Source organism: Cyclopterus lumpus, chromosome 7 (assembly GCF_009769545.1).
Source record: "Cyclopterus lumpus isolate fCycLum1 chromosome 7, fCycLum1.pri, whole genome shotgun sequence".
Lineage (NCBI taxonomy): Eukaryota > Metazoa > Chordata > Actinopteri > Perciformes > Cyclopteridae > Cyclopterus > Cyclopterus lumpus.
The window spans coordinates 14,110,247-14,129,064 of record NC_046972.1 but is presented as its reverse complement, the minus strand read 5'-3'; the positions used below and the strand labels follow the sequence as shown (position 1 = coordinate 14,129,064).

Sequence of the window (18,818 nt, the reverse complement as noted above, 5' to 3'; positions counted from 1 at the left end):
GACATTAGTCAGTCATATCTGTCTGCAGTAAGGTTGAAACGGTGACATACAGACACACAATGTCCTCAGCCTGGGTGTGGTACCTACATAAGCCTCCCAACATGGCAGCAGTAAAGAATAGCTCACATTTCACTGGTTGCTCATGGCTGTAAATGAGTAAATGATTCAGCCCTGGTAGAGAACTGATGGATGTCTAGTTTCATCGGTACTCAATTTAAAATGTCATACAAACTACATGGGATTTGGCTTTGTTCTTCTTTCAAACTGCTGCTTTATCCTGAACCTCTAATCTCGGCTGTTCAGAGGTATTTACATTATTAGTGTATCAAACAAGTGCTTGACTCATGGTCTTTCCTCTTCTCTCAGATGAAGACTAGGGATATAGATATAGAGTATATATATGCAGCCACGTTGGCTTGCATTGTCATAAACGCATACGTCGCAGGTACATTGCACACATGATTTTTATTACCTTGGCAGCAGTGAGGTGAAGGTGTGGTGGGAAAATGTCAACTGCAGAAACTGAGCCAAACCAATCTGGTTACACAGAGAGCATGTGACTTGTGTTATCTCTTCTCCCCTCTCTCTCTCTCTCTCTCTTCATCTCATCCATCCCTTCGTAAATGACCATTAACTGAATACTGATCAGGAAACCGTTTTTAAAAAATTTTTTTTAGACCTATCAAAAGTAAAATCACTCATGCAGAATAACGTGTTAAAGGGGAAATTTACTTGGTAACACAAAATGCGTCCCTATTAAAGAGCTATACTTTATCTATAATACCATTACAGTATAAACAATGTGTTATATTTTACAATCTTATCATTAGTTATGTATGCCACGTTTTGATCAGAAGAGTGATCAATGTACATGAGTAAAGTGTTCAGAATGTAAATGTTATGCATGAATGTAGTGGAAGTGGGCCATAAAGTAACTTAAAACACACTCAAGTAACATGGTGGAGGCAGTCTCCACATCCTTTACATACCCTACAAGTGGCAATACTGCAATATATAAATACTCCATTTCAAGTAAAAGTCCTGAATTGTATTATTCTATGTTGTGTTGTTTATGTAACATCTTCATGTAAGGGGTTAACAATGTCTGTCAATGAGGTGGAATAAAAAGTACAATAAAAATAGAAAGTAGCATAAAATACTATAGTACTTTCCGATATGATAATTATTGAACATACTATTTCTTTCAGCTTTTGCTATGTAATTCTACAGCACATTGTGCATTGTCATATGTCTATGTTGCATATATCTTTATTGTGTAGTCTGTCGGCATAGAGTTTCCTAAACTGAAATGTTCCATTGAATATCGCCTATACCCTCAAACCTAAAAGTCTGTATTGTAATCACTTATTTTGCACCAGTTGTGCAGACACTGCACTCTAATGCATGTGCGTGTTCCTCAGCCCCTCCCGTCGTTCCGCACCGATCGTGAACTCTCTCAGTTCCCAGTCGGTCCCACCTCGACAGGGCGCGGATCCGAGGGTGGAGTTCACCGCCGCTGCTCCGGGAACATTTGGCGCACTACATACTTGGCGCTGTCTGCTGCACTCCTCGCACCGCCGAGCCGCACTGCACTCCTCCTCCGGGTCTGCACTTTGTTTGGAAACTTGTTTTCATCCGAATCTTTCTCGGGAAGTGCCCCGTGTTGGGAAGATGACGGCTTTGGATCCGCTGCGTTCCGCGATGACCATCAGGGGTCCGGACGACACGTCGCTCGCGGTGCCCTCCGACAGCAAGCTGAGCACGGGACCGCAGCGCGTGCTGGAACAAGTGCACACCATCAAGAGGAGCAAGAGCAAACCTGGGAAGAACGGCTCTCTGTCGCCCTCAGAAATAAGTATGTAACATGGCTGCATACAGCATCATATTGTTCGGAAATATAGCAAATAATAGGCAACCTCTTTATTTGGACAATGTTGTTTGGACACTCCCAGGCTTCCTGATAGGCCATTTGAGCTACTGATCTTGTTTTCCTAATATAAGGTGTTCTTGTGTTTCCTGGGGAATTATGCTTCATACATTTTCCACAGAAGTTGCATCCTTGTTTCTTTGGCTAAGCTAAAATTGGGGATCAACACACCTGCGGTTTCTAGTTAACGTGTGTGAGTGCGTGAGTGCACTCACACAGACGGCTGTGTGAGTGCGCACGCGCAGAGAGAGAGAGAGAGCGCAATTGTAGAAATATATTCTTTATCTTCGGGTGGGGTGCTCCTTAAAGGTGATATAGAACATCAGATGTGTGTTGTCAGCGCCACTAGAGGCCCTATTATTGGCCATATCACCGGCCATCACCGGTTAGAAAAGGGATCCCTTGCTGTTATTTTACAAGAAATTGATTTTTGCTTTTGGGATTTCTGTGATACTTTCCCAGATCATGCCACAGCGGGTTCTCTACGTCAGTTAGGAAAGTGCAGCGCACGGGCATACGCACAGCCTTCACGCACGTTTATCAAACAACATTTAAGTCTTTCAAAACAACTCTGGTATTTGGCTTTTACTGCAACAGGCGTTACAACGACCCACCAACAAATTGAGAAATTAAATATTTGTATCTTGTGAAACGGGTGCAGGTTCTCCGGTTGTTACATGGAAACTCATGGACAATCAGTAGATTGTGTAATCTATAAAGTAGGGCAAACTATGTTCATGCTATTTTATTCTTTTACTTTAAGTGATTGTGAAGTGTGTTGCGCATGATAAGGACATCTCAAGAGCTTCTAAATTACCTGTTTATTGCTTTTATTGGTTTGTCCTTCTGTCTTTTGTTCACCAGTCTTTATTTAAGAGAAACTCAATGGTCTAAAAATTAAGTAACGTTAAAAGTAAGCTGATGATCTGACAAGCAATACTTTGCCCGGGGCAAATGTCTACCACATGGCAGTAGTCAAATACTGAGGCTGCTCTTAATTTTGATATTGGGCCCAGAGTTTTAATATATGTTAAGCAGTGTTATTGAATGAATGTTTCTGGCTTGTCCAAAAGAGACTGTTTACTATCATTGTTGGAGTATCCAACACCACTTCAGTTCTTTCATGTTTTAAGGGGCAGGTTAACCAAATTGCAAAAGAAATGCATGCATATACACACACACACACACACACACACACACACACACACACACACACACACACACACACACACACACATATTATTGCTAATCCTGAGTGCTATCCAGACATGCAGCCAGTTTTGGGTTCATGTGCCCCGACATAATGGAGGGGGCCAAAGAATGAAAGGTAGTGGAAAGACAAAAGAGATTGGTCATCCATCCTTAAAACTCTCATATACACATCATGAACATTTTTATTCCATTGTGTTGAACTTAGAAATGGAAGGAATATATATTCTTTCCATTTCTGAGTTCAACACAATGGAATAACATTTTCATAATTTGGCTAGAGGCAGCAGATATCATTACACTTCAAATCATAAAATTGAAACAATCTGCATGCTAGATAGTTATAGGATAGATAAAGAGAAACAATTGTTTTTTGATTGATTCAGTGAGCTGACCGTTTAAGGCCTTTTTAATTCAGGGATGTGATGCATTAGTCACTTTAGGAAAACGTTTCCCTTTCTGTATAGATTTAAGGTATGCTAACGCCGATGAGTGTGCCATTGTTTTGACAACCACAATCCTACAACAGTGAACTCACAGACTTACATTTTGGCACAATATAGCTGCAAGTCTCACCGTCACATGAATCACCCAATGAGACGCAGGTGCAACACATGTTGGCGGTGTGTAACGGATGTCCTCAAGGTGCATGTGACCTGTGACTGGCATTATGTCTGTCTCACTGTTTAGTTAAAGGATTGCCATATTGGTTTTTACACCTGCAATATGTCTGTGTAACGGTCTTCTCGGAGTAAAAGTATGTGCCATGCATTACTTGATTATGAACTTACAACAAAGACCAAATGATTAACCATTTCAGCTTTGGATATTTTAGACAGAAACGTAATACAAAATAATTTATATTTTAAACTCAATCTATCAGTACATTAATTAATCTGATTATTCATAATTTACTGAAAACATAATCATGCACTATTATATAATGGTACTACTTTCGGTGGATTTATGAAAACGTTGCCAAAACAAAGCCCTTAAATATAAAATAAACCTAATGACAGAGAACAATTAAATGTTTGGAATATATTATTGCTTAATACATTATTTGATCAAAGTTAGATTTATATTAATTAGAATGACATACTCGTATACAACATTGGAAGGCTATCTTTGTCCACCATCAACCTGTGGGGGACACGTTTATTTAAAGCAAATTATATAATGCTAGTAATAAATAGCAAGTAAAACACACATTGTAAAACTGAAGCCCACAAAAAGATTCACATTTTCAGAGATAACTTTTGTGCTCATTGGAGGTGTTGTCACTATGACAACATTAATCTGTTTAGGTGTGTTTTAGATTTCTTAGTTATTTGTCATACTGGCTTGAGTAACATTTTGTGGTTAATAGTCAGCTGATCTTGCGCTGTAATTCTTCTCTGTATGACTATGTTGTTTATTTCTTGTCCTTCTCCTCTTTTAACAGGCCTGCCTCAAAAATTTGAGTTTGGAGCCTTCAGGTTTTCTCCATCCAAAGCAAATGGCACCTCCAGCCGCATCAACTCCAGTCTGTCAACCACTTACAACAAAGCGGTAATTGTTTCTCTTATGAATAAGCCGCGGTTGATATTTTACAGATAGTCAGAGCACAAGTGGTTTTCCTTTCACAGACGCAACATTAAAGGTGCAGTGTGCAGCATAATATTCATAACTCTGTTTTCATTAGTGTATGAAACTAACCTCATATCTACATAAGGAGGTCCTTCATGCTGTACCGCCTTGTTTCTATAGTAACCCAGAACGGATGAGCCAAATGCTGGCTCTCGAGATGGCCTTTCATGTTTTTGTGTCACCTGAAGGCCACCATAGTTCTCCAACACGTGTGAGAAACTGTGGTAAGGTGAGCCACAAAGTATTCACATTATATTCAAGATGGCCTCTGAGCTAGGCGATTATGAAATTGGTGGGTCCTTTTGCTGCAGTCTAGGAAAGGAAGGAGTAGAGATAGGGGTATCAAATCCTACACACTGTCTCTTTAGCACCAGATCAGTGGTTTTAATCACAACTACTGTATGGTACATAGCTGTTGATCAGTTTTTAGATTGTTTTAATGTTTTCTTCTGTCTCACAATTTGTTTCAATTCAGTTATACCCGCAATCATTTTTTGTCAATAATAGTTACTTAGTGTTGTAATGCAAATTAGGCTTCTTAAATTAAATAACAAACTACATTACCTTTCAAAGATAGCATAATTTGAAAACAATAAAATGACGAATGCCTTTATTTGCAAACAATTTGAGGAAAGAATCAGGTGTTGATGTTAGCTTATCATGAAAACTGGAATCAGGGAAACAGTTGAATATTTGTTTTGTTATGCCCAAACACAAAATCTGCCTCCCAGCACCTCTAAAGCTCAATAATAAACATGTTGTAACAAGGCCAAATAAGCATACTTACTAAAATATCAAAGTATTCCCTTCAGAAAATATAAAACAATGGATCATGCTTTGAAAAGTCATTGGCTGAAAAGGATGTGTCCTTTTCTTTTGGGAAATTTTGTTGAAAATTCCTCCTTGCTCACTGGTTATGTTTTGAAACTTGAAACTCTGTGAACTTTGGAAATAATAAGCAATAATGGAGTCACGGAGGGTAAACATAGGCCTATTAATCTGTGAAAACGAAAATGGGAGGCACCTCTCAGTCACAGGTGATTTATGACATTATTTTATTAAACATTATACCGTACTTAAGCTGGTTGAACTCCTGGTTTTTTACTCGTTCGGCAATCATTTGTTAGTGAGTGTGGGAGTGTCTTTGGGACCCTGCTGTACTGTGTATGATGAACAATTAACTTCACACACACCCAGCTGGTGGGATTCTATTCAGAAGTGGACAAGTGGACTTTTGTCACTCTCAATTTCAGTTTTATCACTAAGATTTGCAAGACTGGGCTCATCCAAATTCCACACAGACAGAGAGAGAGAGAAAGTTAAAGTGTCTGTCAACTGCAAAGTAAAAAATAAGTTACCTAGTAAAAGCCTTACTGAGCTGGAAGCTGTCTTGACTTGTATACAGCACCTTGGATTTCAACTGTCATACAGTACAGCATGTATGAGAGTAGGACATGATTATGTTATACCTGCAATCATTTTTAGCCATATAAAGTTACTGTTGTGTGGTAAAGCAGATTAGGCTTCTTTGATAAAACTAAGATCTGCGTTAACACTCGAAAATAAAATAACCTTCAACAATTAATGAACAATTTAAAGAAATAATTTGTTGTTGTTGTTAGTTTACCTAGCTCATCTACAGATCAATAATGAACATATTATAACTAGTTTTTTAAATCTATACAAAAACTAAAATACAAAATTGTACAAATGATAGGTTTTAGTTTTACGGTTATTATTTAGGTTGCTGGTTCAAGTCCCCACATGGACCAAGAACGGATTGTGTCGTGATCTAGCTTTATCTATACTAAAAAAGTTCCATTGTTGTTGCCTAAATTATGTTGTTCTTCCTTAATTATGGCTACCATGTACTGTTAGTGTGCCTCCTTCCTGTTGCGTCACCATCACTTCAATAATCAAATATAATAGTCTAAATTATGAATTCTACATTAGTGATTGTAGTTTTTTCCAGTCCCAGGTATATCCTGCTCTTATTTACATTACCTTGCTAAATAATACAACAATGACAACAAATATAGTAATGTTTTGGTATTTCCTCTTGCATTTGTGTTCCTAAATGAGACGCTCTGAGCCAATGATGGAAGCATTCAGCACCTTGAGAGTGAACACACTGTCAGCTCTTATCAAACGGGTTGTTGACAGATTCCTCCTGCCTCATGCTTTGGCCGCTAAGTAGAACGGATGGCTGGTAACTGAGCAACCGGTCCGGTTTGAAACAGGAAAGAGTCGCACAGAGCCTACTGTGTGTGTGCAACCCTGTGTTTGTGGGATGGCAATGTTCGTTCACTGTATTTTTCAAATAAACCAATAAGAGAACAAGGTTTAGTTGTGAGAATGACTCATCATTAAAGCATTAGTTCGGCATTTTCTGTCGTTTGGCTCAGGCCACACCAAGTTTCTCTCTCGCTCTCTCTTTTGCTGTAAAGCTTGAACAGTGTGCCTTGTACACACAGACAAAGTCAAAATAAAATGATACATAGGCACGACGTAATTACGTGAGATTAAGGTGCTAAGTGGCGTCAAGATTGTGAAGAAAGGTTGAACGGGTGCTGTGTCTGACACAAAGATCCACTGTGAGAATCTGCTCGACTGTGCCAGCCGTCTTCTAACACTACAGCTTGAGTTGGTATCCAATGACGGATATCATGTGGCTTTGGTTTGTGTGATGCACAAACAGAGGTAGAAACAAGGTATGCAGGGTTTGAATCAGGTCAAATTCCTCTGTCTTGGTTTACAGATAACTTCTTTGAAACTTGTTCTAGTGGAAAGTGTTTTTTCCCTGTGACCTGGATTCTTGTTACTGAAAATCATTATGTTGATACAGTGATTTAGTAGTCCAGTTTGTCATTGCCAGCAAAGACTGTGTCGTCATACTTCCTATGATGTGTCTTTTTGCAAAATGATTGTGATATTAGATTTTCTCCATATCATATGGAATGCTTTATGTAAAAATCTCCTCAGCATTCATTTCTTCTTTTTAGGTAAATACTCAGAGGAGTCGCACCCTGTCTGCTAAAACCATGGCAGGAAGACAGTTCACCGCCTCAGGCACCTGGGACCAGCAAACCAACGGCTCCAACTGGCTCCAGAGTGCCAATGGGTTGAAATCCGCTCGCAGTGACCCTGCTTTGGCTCCTTCATTTTCTGCTGCACCCGTTATGGTGAGCATTTATCTTTATGTTAAATTCTATTGTCACTGAAATGACATTTCATGATGTTTTTAGGGGACCCAATTCCTCAAACAAATAACATAAAAGTTAAATAAGCATTGCAAAACAATCTTTCTTTTAGAGAGCGAAAGGGCAGGTGGTCCAGAGCCAGAGCAACATCCAGAGTCGAGCAAATAGACACAGCACCTACTCTATGGCCAACAGCACTCAGTTGACCAACAGCCAGACACGCATCGTCCAGCCGCCCTCTGCCCAGATTCACACTGAGGGCAGGATGGGCACCATCAAAGCATCCAAGATAGAGCAGCCGTCTGCGTGAGTTCACCTACTTCCCTGGCTTTCATTGACATTTACAGACATTAAGAAGAGGTTGATATGGACATGGGATAAGAGTGGGTTACATGTTATAGACAGGTTTAGTCAATTTCTCCAGTATTTTGCATGTTTTATATGTCTTAAGATGGCACCCAATTCCAACAATTGATCATTCAATTGCACCACAGTTATCTAGAGCCTTCCACAACTAAATAAATTCTAACACTCATACCAATTTTTCTTGTTTAAAAGAGTCATAGTTGACTAAGACCAACATAACCATGATATATATATCTATATATCTCTATATATATATAGATATATAAGATATATAGATATAGATAGATAGATAGATAGATAGATAGATAGATAGATAGATAGATAGATGGATAGACTTACTTTATTAATCTTTACTTTACTATCTATTATTAATTATTTTTTTATGCACAATATATACAAAAAATAAAACAAAATAAAAAGTTTGATAACTGACTAAGAGGTTATCTTTTGCTGCAGGGTTCGGTTCGTCTGCAGCCTTTTATTATTCTACTTGCAGCCAAGAGTATCTAAAAAATATAAATCCTGAGCCATGAGTTTGTCTGGGATTTTGTGATATAATGTGACAAACATCTCATTATCTTTTAAATCCATCGACAACTAACACCTAGTATCTGATTTCCAACTTTCTCTTCTATTTCTCTGCCTGTTTCTGCATGATCAACAGTGTTGAGAACATGTCAGAAATGACACTAAAGCAGGCGGTAGAGTTCCTGACTCACCATGAAGAGAATTACCAGCAGTGTGGAGCCAACTTCATCCACCACACCACCTTCAAAGAGGAGGGCACCAAACAGGAGGTCCGAGAACTCAAATAACATGTTCAGACACGCACCCTCCAAACACACTCATCACATCACATTTGTGTGACGGCTATCTTATAATTATGATACAGTTGGTGTAAAGGCTCGATGAAGGCCTTTTGTGTAACCTGCCTTTCCCTGAGGGAAAGGCAGAAGAAAGCGTTTATTACGCACATATTAACGTATCGTGTTGGGAATACATTGACACATTTTCAACAAAGATTCCCCCCACATTTCTGCATTACAGGTTTTCCAACTAGGAGGTATCCCCGCTCTTGTGGCCCTGCTGCGGAGCCCAAACCCCGGCGTGAACCAGGCCACTGCTGGAGCTCTAAGGAACCTGGTGTTCAAAGACCAGGACAACAAGCTGGAGGTCCAGCACTGTGGCGGCATAGCTAAGTCCCTGCAGCTACTAAAGGAGACCGATTCTACTGAGACCCAGAAACAAATCACTGGTAGGATATTTTTATTCGGACAGGCCCTCAAAATATTGGGTAGAAGAGTGGCCTAGTTTACTAAAATAGCATGCCCTATCCCTAAATATAACATTGACTCAGCAACCATTTGTCAATTTCATATTATACATTTCTTTTACAATCACTATCCGCTTCACTTTTGCGTGAGGTTCTTTGACCGTCCATTTCTTCATAAAACATGATGTTTTTAAGAACACATTCAACCTCAAAGAGCAACAACATGGCGCATGGATGAAATACTTCAATCGGAATGCATTTTAATGCATGCACTTTTACTGCTCTTGCCACATGAAGGCCTGCTGTGGAACCTGTCCTCCTCTGATGCGTTGAAGAAGGAACTCATAGCCACAGCTTTGCCTGCCCTGACTGAGAATGTGGTGGTGCCATTTACCTGCTGGTCTGACAACTGTGCCAAGAACAACATACATCCTGATGTCTTCTACAGCGCCACAGGGTGCCTGAGGTGAGATCATTTAAGTGATCCGTGGTTTGGATGATAGATTTTGTTTTGGCTAATAGAATAAAAATTCTAAAGTGATGATAATTTTGCACAGACATGGATGTAAACCGCAACTGACGTTGGTGGAGTCATACAAGTGAAGCTGTAACTCTCTTTTTCTTTTCTTTTTTGTGACACATTACCTTTTCAAGTTTTTTACTTGATTTGCTTGTGATACACAGCTGAACATTCGACGGAATTGAAGCAGACGAAGTGGTGTCCTTATTGACAAGTTGGCAGTTATGTAATGTAAATGTGTACAATAGTTATTGTAACTTACTTATTATTGGCACTGCTTTAGAATGGGATGGTGCAAGTTACATGTTGGCCCTCACGGTTCCGTGTCTACTATTATATTCCAGACATGTTGTGTCTGGAATATAATAAGTGCTTCCTTTTGGATATAAATGAATGATTGATAATGAATGATTGTGTGTAGGAACCTGAGCTGCTCCCAAGAGAAGGAGCGGAGGGCAATGAGAGAGTGCCATGGCCTCATTGACTCCCTCATGAGTTACATCCAGTCCTGTGTGGCGGAGGAAAACCCCGATGACAAGGTAAGGTACATTTTCCCATCCACCAATAGTATTTGTTTAAATTAAAATGCTCTGCAAAAAGACTACATCACCGTTGCCAATTTTGTTGAAAGTTTTAAAGTAAGACTTTTCAGTCTACTGAAATTATTGTCTCTTTAAACTCATCCACTCTGATCTACATCACCACTAACATTACTATTAATATAATGTATACTGTCTCTGAAACTATTCATAATGGAATCGGTGGAAATGCAATCAGCATCTTTTTTGATAATATTTGTTTGTGTTTCTTCTTTTTTCCAAAATGATTGGCTCCACCTTCACCATTTTCTGTTTTATATCTTTGAAGACTGACTTCAAAGATAGCAATTTAAAGACCTAATTTTTCAGATATTTTATAGAACAATTAATCAATCAATCATGGAGACAATTATCAAGGGCCAAATAGAGCAATTGTAATTCATCTTCACTACAATGGTAACAGAGACTTGAGGTTCAATATTGAGAGTTGAAACTTTGTAATTTTAACGATTTCTTCACTGGCCACTGGATTATTTTTCTTTGTATTATACTACTTGTTTATAAGGCCACACATTATTTGTCTACCTCTCAGCTTTGTTTTTCCCCACATGGACCCTCTCACACTGAATTGTGAATGTGTGAGCAGGCGAGAACTGCTATTAATTATGATTATGTTGATGCTATACATGTTTCAATGTTCACTCTATCTATTAAGCTTTTCAATTTAATTGTGTTTCATTTACTTTTTGAGTATTAATCAAGCCTCAATAACTAAGCCCAAATGAATTAACTGAAACTTTTAGAAGAATTCTAGAAAAAATAACAAATTAAATAGAAACAAATAACAAAACAATGAACCAGTAATAAGTTCTTCACTTTCATTTAATGGCATTGAATGAGAAGTACATAGTGTTTCATTTAATTTTGCAATTGGGAAACTTACAAAATAATTTCACACTGGCTAATAATGTACATACATAAATATGGCAAGTAAATTAGAACATAGATCTGTTTGCTCTGAAGTGTAGTATTATTATAGTTAACCTCTCCTTTCCTCTCCTCTAGTCTGTTGAGAACTGTGCATGCATCCTCCATAACTTGAGCTACCAACTGGAGGAAGAGTCCCCTGAATGCTTCGCAAAGTACCAACCTCAGACAGAGAACCAACCTGGGGGTAGAAAAAGCCCCACAATCGGATGCTTCAGCCCCAAGAGCAGCAAGGCTAAACAAGAGGTGGCCACCAACCACCACACCCCCCACCTCATGTCTTTTGACTCATGATGTTCCTTGAATCGAGGCAGCCTTTCCCTTTCTCAAATCTCTCTGTTCCTTTCTCCCCAGTTTTCATTTGACGCGGTCCGGGGAAAGCCGGAGGACGCCGCCCCATCAGGTGTGAAGTGGTTGTGCCATCCCAAAGCTATGCAGACCTACCTGTCTCTGATGGCCTCGTCCAAGAAAGGTGCCACCATGGAAGCCTGCTGTGGTGCCCTGCAGAACCTCACTGCCAACAAGGGAATTGTGAGTACAAAGAAGATCATTATTAGGCAAAATTACCTCAGATGGACTAAAGAAAAGGGAGAAGCAACAGAGACGGAGATGTGGTGGGAGTAATGACACAACGGCACAACTCATAATAAGAACTGACTTGTTTTGTGAGAAAGGGTGGAGTTCTATCTCCAGGGATTCAAAAATAACTTGAGAAATAAAGAAGTAAGTTTAGTTTAGTTTATTAACTGGATCCCCATTAGCTGACGCCTTAGCGGCCGCTAATCTTCTTGGGATCCACAGAAAGGACAAAATGTAATACATGCAAAACATGACGTGAAACAAACAGTTAAAAAATAGTACAAACAGAATAATAAAAAATAAATAAAGTGCAGTCAAGGACTAGGAAGTATATTGTGCAGCAATTTATAGAAAGAAAGATCAGGTGACTACAAAAGTGATTTAAAGTATAGTTAATGTCAAGTGGTTAGTTGCCTGAGGTACGCCTTTAATTGTTTTTTAATGACACGTTATTACCTGTATGAGATATATGATAGGGTAGTAAATTCCAAGCAGTAATTGCACGAAAAATAACTGTACCCTTAACTGTATTTAGAACCCTGGATGGGGAAAGGAGATGTCAAACACAAATGTCAAACACTTACAAAAGTCAACTGGATCTAGTATCATGATGCACATATTGACTCCTACAGGGAAGTGGGATATGGCTAATGTGGTTTCTTCCTTCTGTATTGTTTGCTTCCATTTCAGGGGTCCAGTGCCATGAGTGAGATTATGGTTCAAAAGCTGGGGACTCTGCTGCACATACTCCCTCTTTTAAAGTCTCCTAACCAGAGCCTGCAGAAGACGGCCATGTCCCTGCTGGGTAACATGTCTCGGACGAGCAGTTTGCAGACCACCATGGGTAAGGAAAAGCATCAGGTATTTATGTTTTGCATTCAGCAGAAACGAAACATTACATTACATTACATGTCATTTAGCTGACGCTTTTATCTAAAGTGACTTACAATAAGTGCATTCAACCATGACTACAAACTCAGAACAACAAGAATCAAGAAAGTACTATTTCTTCAATAAAGTTAAACTACAAAGAGCTATCAGTAAGAGCCATTTAAGTCCTACTAAAGTGCTACTACGGCGCTACCTATTCAAGGTATAGTCGAAAAAAATATGTGTTTTTAGTTTGCGACGGAAGATGTAGAGACTTTCTGCTGTCCTGATGTCAATTGAGGAGCTAGGAGAGCAAACACGTGACTTTGTTGAGTGTTTAGCTCGCAGTGACGGAGCTAAAAGCCGATTGGCAGAAACCGAGCGAAGTGAAGGAGCTAGGGGTGTACGGCTTTACCATGTCCTGGATGTAGACTGGACCCGATCTGTTCGCAGCACGGTACGCAAGTACCAATGTTTTGAAGCGGATGCGGGAGGCCACCGGTAACCAGTGAAGGTCGCGGAGGATGGGGAGTAGTGTGGGTAAATCTCGGGAGGTTAAAGACCAGTCAAGCTGCTGCATTCTGGATGAGCTGTAAAGGTCGAATGGCATTAGCAGGTAGACCAGGAGGGAGTTACAGTAGTCTAGACGTGAGATGATCAAAGCCTGGACCAGAACCTGTGCCGCCTTCTGAGTGAGAAGAGGTCGTATTCTCCTGATGTTGTACAGCATGTACCTACAGGAGCGTGTTGTTGCGGTGATGTTGGCAGTCAGGGAGAGTTGACTGTAATGTGTCACACCGAGGTTCCTGGCAGTCGGGGTTGGGGCCAACACTGAGTTGTTGGAGGTAATAGTCAGGTTGTGGATGGGAGAGCCTTTTCCTGGAAGGAAAAGTAGTTCAGTCTTGTCTGGGTTAATTTGCGGACATCCACTGAGAGATGTCAGTCAGACAGGCAGAGATTCGTGCTGCTACCTGTGTTTCAGATTGGGGAAATGAGAGGATAAGTTGGGTGTCATCAGCATAGCTATGGTAGGAGAAGCCATGGGAGTGAATTACAGAGCCGAAAGAGTTAGTGTACAGAGAGAAGAGGAGAGGACCCAGGACTGAGCCCTGAGGGACCCCAGTAGTGAGAGGACAAGGCTCAGACACAGATCCTCTCCAGGTTACCCGGTAAGTGCGGTTGTTGAGTTAGGATGAGAAGAGGGAGAGCGCAGTGCCTGAGATAGCCAGGTCCTGGATGGAGGAAATAAGGATCTGGTGGTTCACTGTGTCGAAGGCACAAACATAAATGTAGAGTTAGTCCACACAAAGCTGATGAAGTGTATGTTTCCTTCGACTTCTCCACAGCAAAGCAGATCCTGCCTGAGCTCACCAGCCTCCTCTCCGCCGGCCCCCGAGAGATGGGAAACTCGGACGAAACTATAGTGACAGCTTGCAACACAGTCAGGAGTTTAATGTTGGCGGACACCGTGGTCAGCAAGAGGTTCATCGATAAGGAACTGGTGTCATCAGTGGCTGAACTCAGCGAGAACAAGTGAGTTTTTATTTATTCAACTGTGTGTTAATGATTCAGCTTTTGTAGTTGTGACCAACTTAAATGCATTTGTTTGTGTTCCAAGCACTTTGAACAGCCCCTGTGTCAGCTGCACAGATATACTGGCCTTGTTTGGCCTTGAAAGGAACAGTGTGTAGCACTCTGTTGGCAGAGATACAATATGATATTAATAAGTATCTTTTCTTTAGTGTATAATCACCTAAAAATAAGAATCGTTGTGTTTTCATTACTTTAGAATGACATTTATATCTACATATGGAGCGAGACCTCTTCCTGGAGCTGGTCGTCAAAACAAACACTGGCTCTAGAGAGGGCCTTTGACGTGTGTGCGTCATTTGTAGTTCTACTACATGTTTGGCACATAGAAGTTTCACTTGGTTCCGATCTGAAAGCGCAGGGCTAAATCCTACACACTGCACCTTTTTAAAGGGTGGGTCCTACAAACAAATGCAAAGGATATATTTCATATTATTTATTTAACAGTGTGTCAAAGGCAGACACAATACTCTAGCTGGGGATGGAGTTATCATTACTCTGTACAAACACTGAACAAACACTTTTCCAAAAGGCAACAGGAGAAGCATGTCTTGTGAAATCCGAAATGTTTGCTGCTTATTCTTAATAACTTATGCCCTTTTTTCTGCCCCTTAGCTCTTTTCCCAAAGCCAGCAAAGCAGCTTCCCGGCTTCTCTACAGCTTATGGAACGAGAAGAATTTTCAAGGCGCTGTGAAAAAGGTAAATCAGAAAGATCTAAAATGCTGTGTGACTGACTGTGTGAAAATCTTTAAGGTAGACAAAAGACAAACCTATTGTATCCGTGTATTGGGTTTAGTCTTAACACCTGCACACAAGCAGGAGGGCCCAGCTGAAATGTGTGTTTATTATTACTTTTCCTTCCCTCCTGCCACACCCAGAAGTTCAGTGAACACAGAAACAGTCACGTTGGAATCTTGGTGGACTGGTTTTTGATGTTCACTGTCTATTATGGGAGGAGTAACACAAGAGAGGAAGGAGAGACGAAAAGACAGATTAGAGGATCGTCAGAATACATGAAAGATATTCATAAAGTTTGAATATGACTATGAGCAAGGATTCTTACATATATGATATGAACGGCAGCAACACTTTTACATGCCATAAATCAAGAACTAAAAGTGACAGCTGGCAGAAGAGGGAAAACACCCCAGTTTTCACACTGCCATGATTGGCCTAAGGCTCCTCTAAGTTGCCGACACATTTCCTTTTAATTAGAGCAATGGTGTGTGTGTGTGTGTGTGTGAGAGAGTGTGAGAAACACTTAACTGATTAATTTTTTTTACGTTTTGATCTACAGCTGGGAATGGTAAAATCAGTTTTTGTCAACGACAACACCACAGCAGTGCACAAGTCGATGCAAATTGAGTGAGTGTGCTAGACGAGTGGAGCAGCACCACATAATCTGAAAGGTATAATTCTTTTCTGAACGCTTGTGTCTGGATATGTTCAGATTTAAAGGCTCAGTCGGACCAAAAAATCCTTTTGTGTTTCTCTTTTCCTCACGTGTACATTCAGATGAAACCAGCATGTTAAGACACTGCTGTGGCCACACCCTTTCAACGAAAAGAGTAAAAATACTTTCTTCACATAATGACTTTGTTGAAAGAGCATATCAATTAAGAGTAAATCATACATTGTACATACTATAGTGAAAAGAGAGCTTTTAATTTCACGAGTAATCCTGCAGCGTTTTATGTATTTAATTTGGATATGTTTCTGTCTGTGTTTATAAAGGGGTGAGTGTGTTTTTGTTAGTGTGCTGAAACTCAGTTCTTCTGACTTGAGAGCTGCAATACACCAGTCATTAGTATCTGCAGTGAAAGTTACTGAAGGCATGCAGTGACTATTTAGATCTGTGAATGGCATTGTCAAATGTGTCTGCAGTGGCGAAAAGATAACATCAGTTGTGGCCTTGAAGTCTGAGCATCCAAAATGAAAGTAATAAGAAACATATATGAAAAGCTAAAAACAAAAGATATTGTGTATTTGTGATACTGTCTCTTCTGGATGAAAATGTGTACATCCAGTTTGAACTTTGTTTTGTTATGTGTTCCATTCTGTGATTCAGAGTTCAGTTTTATAAAAAGAAATGAACAACGCCTACACAAGTGCCTAAATAGTTAAAGGAATAGTTCCACATTTTGGGAAACAGGCCTGAGAGCTGATGAGAAGATTGATACCACTGTTATGTTTGTACATTGAATGTGTTTGAAGGTGCAACCAGCAGCCAGTTAGCTTCGCTTAGCCAGGCTATGTCCAAAGGTAAGATAATCCACACCCTGCACCTCTAAAGCTCAACACATAACACATAATATCTTGTTTGTTTTATCCCTCATCCCATAAGTGTTAAAACAACACGTTGTGGTGTTACAGGTTTTATGGGCCCTGTAAATCCACAGTGGAGACATGTTACCTTTGCACAGAGCCAGATAAGCTGTTTCCCTGTTTCTAGGCTTCATGCAAAGCTAAGAACCAGCTGCTGGTGGAGCTTCATATTCATCAGATATGACATCAATCTGGTCATCTCACTCTCAATGAGAAAGTGAATAAGGATATTTCCCAAAATACCAAACTATTCCTTGACAATGCAGTACTAAAAGTCTTGGTCTTTTCTATTGCTTTGTCATAGAGTTGCCTATTAAAAGAATGTACACACTGTATGCTATGTTTGTTTTGTATTTAATGTTTTTTCATTATTGTTTTTTTTCGTGCATAAGCTGAGGAATTGGAGAAAGAGAAGTATTGGAATATTGTACATGTAACACCAGCTATCACATTGACTTTGACTTTGTATAGGAATTTGTAGCAATTTAAACAGTCTGTCATCCCCCTGAAAACCATTTTTTAAGTCTGATTTAAATGTATCCACAGTTGACGTGTATTTTTTGCTACTTTACCTTTACAGTTTGAAAGTTGTATTACAGGGTATATGCTCTCATAACCAAACTACAGCCTTATTAACTGAAAACCAATCGCAAATCGCTAAAGCATAGACACAAGATGGTTGGGAATCCGTGGGGATTCCCCACGGCTCCAACAGAGTTTAGACGTATAGTCTTCCTGGACATATAGTCCTGCTCGCGCTCATTTGCCTCGGGGAAGGTTGATGTCAGTATTGCTTGGAATGTATTTTTAGAAATGTCTGTGGTATATAATAAGGAGCTTTCCCTGTCACTCAGTCTGTACATAGAATAAATAACAGATATGAAGACAGCATTGTAAGTGGTGGTCTTTTCTTCAATAAACAATGCAATTGAATGTGCTAACAAATGGTTCTTACGATGTGCATGTATGCAGTATGTTATGTTCAAGAATTCCTGGGGTGGACTCGAAAGAAATAGCCGGAGATGGAAAATTATAATAAAAAGTGTTTAATCGAAAATATTACCAAAAATTAATAACGGTTCCGATACAGAGTATAACTCTCAGCTGAGGGAACATGAATCACTGTGTCCACAGACTGCCAAGCAGTTAACTGTCTAACAGTAAATCACGCACACTAAATATAATCCTCAACTGAGGGCTTTCAAAGGATCACGGCCTACATGCAGCCGTCCTGCCTGCACTGCTTCTCTCCCATCATCCCAAAGAAAAAGCCCTATCTCTGTGGTAAACCTTCCTTTTCATAGTTCACGCTCCTAAACCATATTCGCTTCCCATTGGTTAAGCTGTGCAGAAGAGACATTGCCCTAATCTGCTCATTGGCTACGCCATCTGTCTGTCGGTGTTGTCAGCATGTCCATGCCCCTTAATACATGATGTCATCACTCCGAACTCCATATGGCTCTGTTGGGGTCTCCTCTCAGGGGCCTCTCCAGGGGCCTCTCCAGGGGGTCCCTAGGTCTGCTCCCCCATCCTTCTCAGGGCAGGGTGTGAGGATCCCGGTGGGCATCTGCATCTGGCTGCCTCTGGTGAATCCATATCCCAAAGTTCACACCTCTCACACAAAAGACTTCCTTCCTCTAAGCAACGAAACCCCTAAGACATCCTCTAATAATACAGTACATCATGACACAATCTACTCAGAGATATCCTTCAATAATATACTAAATCATTAAACAACAATCTACACATAGACATTCTTTAATAACCAGTGTGAAGTTATAGCAAATCATTAATTCGCAATTT

The 18,818-nt window shown here is 40.0% G+C and overlaps 1 protein-coding gene across 4 annotated transcripts; it reads left to right on the top strand.

Moving 5' to 3' along the window:
* Positions 1-1,459: 1,459 nt before the first annotated feature.
* On the top strand, positions 1,460-17,913 carry LOC117733434 (plakophilin-1). 4 transcript variants are annotated; one of them, XR_004609741.1, is made up of 16 exons: positions 1,460-1,855; positions 4,581-4,687; positions 7,768-7,947; positions 8,078-8,271; positions 8,996-9,128; positions 9,379-9,586; positions 9,902-10,070; positions 10,546-10,663; positions 11,729-11,896; positions 12,005-12,181; positions 12,920-13,073; positions 14,446-14,632; positions 15,305-15,389; positions 15,988-16,099; positions 16,905-16,952; positions 17,064-17,913. XR_004609741.1 is itself a non-coding variant. In XM_034537076.1 (15 exons), the coding sequence occupies exons 1-14, from the start codon at positions 1,672-1,674 to the stop codon at positions 16,057-16,059; spliced, it is 2,136 nt and encodes a 711-aa protein (XP_034392967.1). In that variant the 5' UTR covers positions 1,460-1,671; the 3' UTR covers positions 16,060-16,099; positions 16,905-17,913. The 4 variants fall into 4 exon arrangements, 3 of the variants coding, with proteins under 3 accessions (XP_034392967.1, XP_034392966.1, XP_034392965.1); XM_034537076.1 differs by having other exon boundaries at positions 16,905-17,913; XM_034537075.1 differs by lacking the exons at positions 16,905-16,952; positions 17,064-17,913 and adding an exon at positions 16,206-16,639.
* The last annotated feature ends 905 nt before the right edge of the window (positions 17,914-18,818 follow it).

What these genes read in the sequence shown, in the direction of transcription:
- LOC117733434 (XM_034537076.1), top strand. Translation starts at nt 1,672, where the DNA reads ATGACGGCTTTGGATCCGCTGCGTTCCGCGATGACCATCAGGGGTCCG. An exon ending in TCTGTCGCCCTCAGAAATAA is followed by an intron (nt 1,856 to 4,580) that starts GTATGTAACATG and finishes CTCTTTTAACAG; the next exon opens with GCCTGCCTCAAAAATTTGAG. An exon ending in GCAGCAAGGCTAAACAAGAG is followed by an intron (nt 11,897 to 12,004) that starts GTGGCCACCAAC and finishes CTTTCTCCCCAG; the next exon opens with TTTTCATTTGACGCGGTCCG.